General features: G+C 39.4%; 1 protein-coding gene across 2 annotated transcripts in view; it reads right to left on the minus strand.

The window, feature by feature from the left end:
- Positions 1-55: 55 nt before the first annotated feature.
- The window catches only part of LOC111867646 (G-protein coupled receptor moody), a 209558-nt gene continuing 204841 nt past the window's right edge, over positions 56-4772 (minus strand). For both annotated transcript variants that reach the window (XM_023857662.2, XM_023857661.2), the window contains exon 9: positions 56-3912. In XM_023857662.2, coding sequence (XP_023713430.1) covers positions 3794-3912 — 119 coding nt within the window. In that variant the 3' untranslated portion in view covers positions 56-3793. The remainder of the gene's footprint in view (positions 3913-4772) is intronic.

Consider the following 4772-nt stretch of genomic DNA (forward strand, 5'->3'; position numbering starts at 1 on the left):
CAATGGAAGATCAGGGAAATATGCTACAGGATCCAGAGAAAATGTAAATTTTGAATGTGTTGTATGAGTGTTTATTTATTACACACTGCCATTGACCCATGGCATTTCTGCAGAAATATGGTTACAAGTATTGCTCTTCTGTCATAAGTATCCTTCTAATCTATACAGCAAAATATATTGACATTGGTTTTCCATTTTACTTATGTACTTGTACTTGAAATAAAATTATTGCATATGGTGGTAGACCTATTTACCCCAGACACACGTGTGCCTGTGTGTTTGTGCACCCCAAATCTGAAGGCATACATTCATGGTACTAATGTATATACTGCACTGTTACTGAGCAGTATATGTTTACAGTTTTATTACTTTTTTGTATTTCATTTTTCATTTAAACAGTTTTCATTTATTAGAGATAATTTTACAGAGAAAATTTTATCATCATCTTTCTATTTTATCTAGCCTTCATTATAAACATACTACTGAACTTGAGCCTGGTTTTCAAAAGTATCTGTGCGTCCCTTTGGACACTGTATAACAATCATATGCATTCATGTACACATATATTAAGATCACATAAGAATTGAATATTTATTTTCTCAGACTATGACATAAAAATGTTATTAGTCATTACAGTTATTTAATAAAACACTTTTATGTACTTCATATCATCAAGCCATTTCTGTTGCTGTCTGTCCTCTCATATCTTAGCTGTGCATAAGGCTAATAACCTTACCGCCATCTGTGAGCCGATCGTCTACAAATTGTGGGAGTCTCGACATTTCACAACCCTGTGGGCCTCCACAGCCTGTTACAGGATAGGTTTACCTTTACCTTACCTTATCTTACTTCACATAAAGTAGTTTCCTAATTGATACCAGAAATTTAGTCATGTTAATACATTTAATAATAGCATTAAATAACAGGCAGATAGAACAGACAGATATGCACTGTGAAGACAATTACTCTTATGCATTTTTCTGTAGAGTGCATAAATTATCATGACCTGTGGCACTGCTGGGGAGTGTAGTGCAGTAATTGTTCCATTGTTTGTTCCTGTGATCCTGCATCTCCACAGAAGTTGTCAATTAGAGCATTTGAGCACTTTTGTAAATTGTGAGCCTGGTATGAAGCCAAAGCTCTTTAATTTTTATTAGGCTCTGGAGTAGAGAATTTCAGTTTAGCTTGTTTTGTAGCTGAAGCGTTTGCTTCACGGACATAAGTGTAACTCTTTGACTCGCCTCCATATAGTTCCGAGGTCAAGCAAGCTGAAGCAATACCTCCACTCCCCCATATTTCTTCATGGCATAGTGATTAATTAATTAAGCACAGGGACAAAATTCTTTGAATGAAGTCGAAAACTCAACTTATTTGGGTAGTAACATTTTGTGAAATGAAAAATTAAAGAGAAATTGCAGAAGTAACACATTGATCCAAATTATTTAATCAACTGTTGGCAATATTTATTGGAACTCGAAAATTTTTGAAAAAGTGAAGATTAGTAGTTATGTAAGATGTATTACCTGGTTACTATGATATGTGGAGCAGAAATAAGGACATAGACTGTTAGAGGTGTAACATAGGGTATGGTGAAGCTGTCCGTGTGCTTAATTAAATAAGCACTATGCCATCAAGATATGTGAGGGAGTGGTGGTATAGCTCCACCATTCTTGACCTCAGCACTAGATGGAGGTGAGTTTTCAGCTTCATTCACCACCTGCTTTACCCTCAGGGGAAAATCCCCGCATTATGTATTGGTTAGGAGGCTGGGTGGGTCTCATAGCTGGTCTGGCCACTGAGGGGAGAGAAAAATCTCTTGCCCCTGCTGGAACTGAACCTTGGCCATGTGGCCCTTAGCCTGTCACTACAGCAGCTGAGCTATTCTGACCTCTGTACTATGAGATGTGTAAGCAGGTAAAGAGCTGTAGTTTCTGTTGAGTATGGATACATAGCCAAAAATGAATAAATTTGAATGCAGGACATTAGGATAGATCTGGCAGTAGAAATACTAAAAGAAAGTATAGTTAAATAAGGATACAGTGATATGGACATTACTTTATATTGATGACAAGAGGATTCCTTTGAGAACATGAAAAATGTCAAATGATCACTGGGGAGAAAATATGGGGATGTAAGTTATACAAAATACATAATAGAGAGAGTGATACAGGTAAGGCCTTCCTCTCGCCAAGTCTGTTCCGTTATTGCCCCCAACAAGCAGATCGTGGCGTAAAATTTTGGGTGTATTCGAATCCCACTTGCTTCAACGTCAATTATTCCACATCCCACCTCAGGTACTGGACTAAAAATGCCAAAGCTATCTCTGTATCAGGCTTTGGAGACCCATAGGGTTGTGAGGCGTCGAGGCACCCAAATGTTTCTAGACAATCGGCTCACAGATGGCGGTGATGATGTCAACCTTACACGCCGGCTGCAGCTACTGGGCTACACCGAGGGAAAGGCACGTGTTATTATTTTAGGTTTTGTGTGTGGGGAGAGAGATTAAATATGATTACGTGACCAGCGCTTGTATGTATTTCGAGTGACAAGCCTGTGATACTAACGCTGGCCTACTCGTATGCTGAGGTAGCAGTAACTTCGAGGGCGATATTACAGCAGCAAAAAAATAATATAATTTTAGGGCTGGTACGAAACAGCTACAGTTCATGAAAAAAAAGTCGATGCGGAAGTTTCGAATTGAGTTTAAAGATAATTTCGAGCTAATTCATTGTTACGTGAATCTTTGTTGCCGTGATTATTAAGGTGTCTGGAAGAAAGATGCGAGAAATATACGGGTACGTATGTACTCGTAGTCCGTTTGTCCCCTAAGTGATAAGAGGTAATTTCTAGGCTCGTACGGATTCCTGCTGAAGCACCCACGGTATATGTGTCGATCTGTATGATCGACGCTTGGGCGTTAGATCAATGTTAACATGAAAAAATTTCTGTAATATAACCCCCCAATGTTATATCAAATTTGTACTCTTAATATAGTTCTTTCAACGTTAATGTAAAAATTGCGATCATATACCGTAAAGCACCAACTTAATTACTTTCATCTGCCCATAACAAAGTGCACATCTTAGTCCTCTATCCTGAGTCTGAGTCTGAGTCACGTTGCAACTGACGGTCAGTCAGTCTGTCTGTCTTGGTGTCGAGCCCCAGCTGGGGCTCATGACCAGATATTTCTCTTGAATGAAAGTTACTGTCTTGTCTATGTGTAGCGCCCCCTCTGACGTCCTCTACCCTTTTCACTTCCCAACTTTTATACTCTCTCAGACGTACCTCACGAGAACGACAAAGGGCACTGTCTGGGAATTTTCAGATCAAGAGAATATTTCGGTTCCCCGCCGCCCTTAAATAGTAGTGTTATCCACTATTCATCCTCACTTCCTCTTTCGTCTCTCACACTTCGCTCATCGACTTCGGGACTCTTTTATCAGAAATCTGGAAACCTACTAAAATGATGTTCTTTTTCACCCCCAATAAAGTGCCTCGCACTTCTCCCACGACTTCCTCTTTTTACACACTGCACTTTCTTACCTCTGTCTCTCTTGTATAGCGCGCGAGCACAGCATTCGTCACATAAATACCTGATGATGGAGACAGTCTCTGACACGTCAGACATCAACTCCACATTAACCGCCTAAAAAGACTTCCTTATACGAGTATACTGTTGCAGTGAAAGATTAACTCATATATAGAGTTTCTTTGTCTCCAAGTGAATCGTCCGATATATAATTTAACTTCTGTTCTGTGACGTAATTAATTAACGACATAGTTGGTCACTTCATTATAAATTGTCGTCGAACACCTCAGGAAGTTCCTCGTTCTTCTGTGACAGCACAATGGGGGACATGGCAATCGACACTTGTGACACCATTGTTTTGCTCTGTCCGTCTTTTGATTTATCTGCAACAGAAATGAATACAGTCATGTGATTACGTGAGAGCAACTTTCCAGTATTATATTTGTTTATTTCTTCAAAAACAATTTCTTAACTGGATAGGTTGAATAGGGTCGATGAGTGGGTAGTTTTGAATTATGCCTTAACGTGAAAGATAACGAGCATGGCTTATTTTATGCGGTACTGTCCCAGTATTTTCCGGGAGAGGCTGAAGACAACTTGAAGCCCCCAGGATAGTTCGCCTCCTTGTCAGGAATTGAATGGGAATATTTTGAATATTAGGAGTAATAACCCATGAATTGCAATGTTTGATCCAATTTGCTTTATGGATTCTGTTACTTTCACTTATCAGTCAGATATGACTTTTTATTCAGAGGGAGGAACATAAATTGCAGGTGTTTTAAAGTAAAGAGCTGAGGAATATATTTGAATATAAATAGCAGAATTAAACTTTTGAAGCCCAGCAGGTACCATATGTACAACCTTCTTTAACATACTAAAACCACATTCTACCCACACAGTGTATTTCTGTGTTTCGTGTGGTTCTCACAACGTTTCTCTTAAATATCATTAACTGGCTGGTCTTTGTGGCTCAGACGTAATTTGTTTACTTTTGGATACGAAATAAATTTCTGTGTATTATTTAGAAGAAACTCGCCGATTACAGTGGCCGAACGTTCTGAGGCATGTACCGTCTTCGACCGCTCAAACACTGGGGTCGTGGGTTCGAATCCCACGCGAGGCATGGATGTCTGCGCGTTTATCCTGTGTTTGTGTAATTCCGTGTGGAGGAAGAGGCCTTGCGACGGGCTGATACCCGTCAAAGGAGTCAGACCGCCTGTATGTAAAATTTAGAAACTGAAAA

Source organism: Cryptotermes secundus, unplaced genomic scaffold, assembly GCF_002891405.2.
Source record: "Cryptotermes secundus unplaced genomic scaffold, Csec_1.0 scaffold844, whole genome shotgun sequence".
NCBI lineage: Eukaryota > Metazoa > Arthropoda > Insecta > Blattodea > Kalotermitidae > Cryptotermes > Cryptotermes secundus.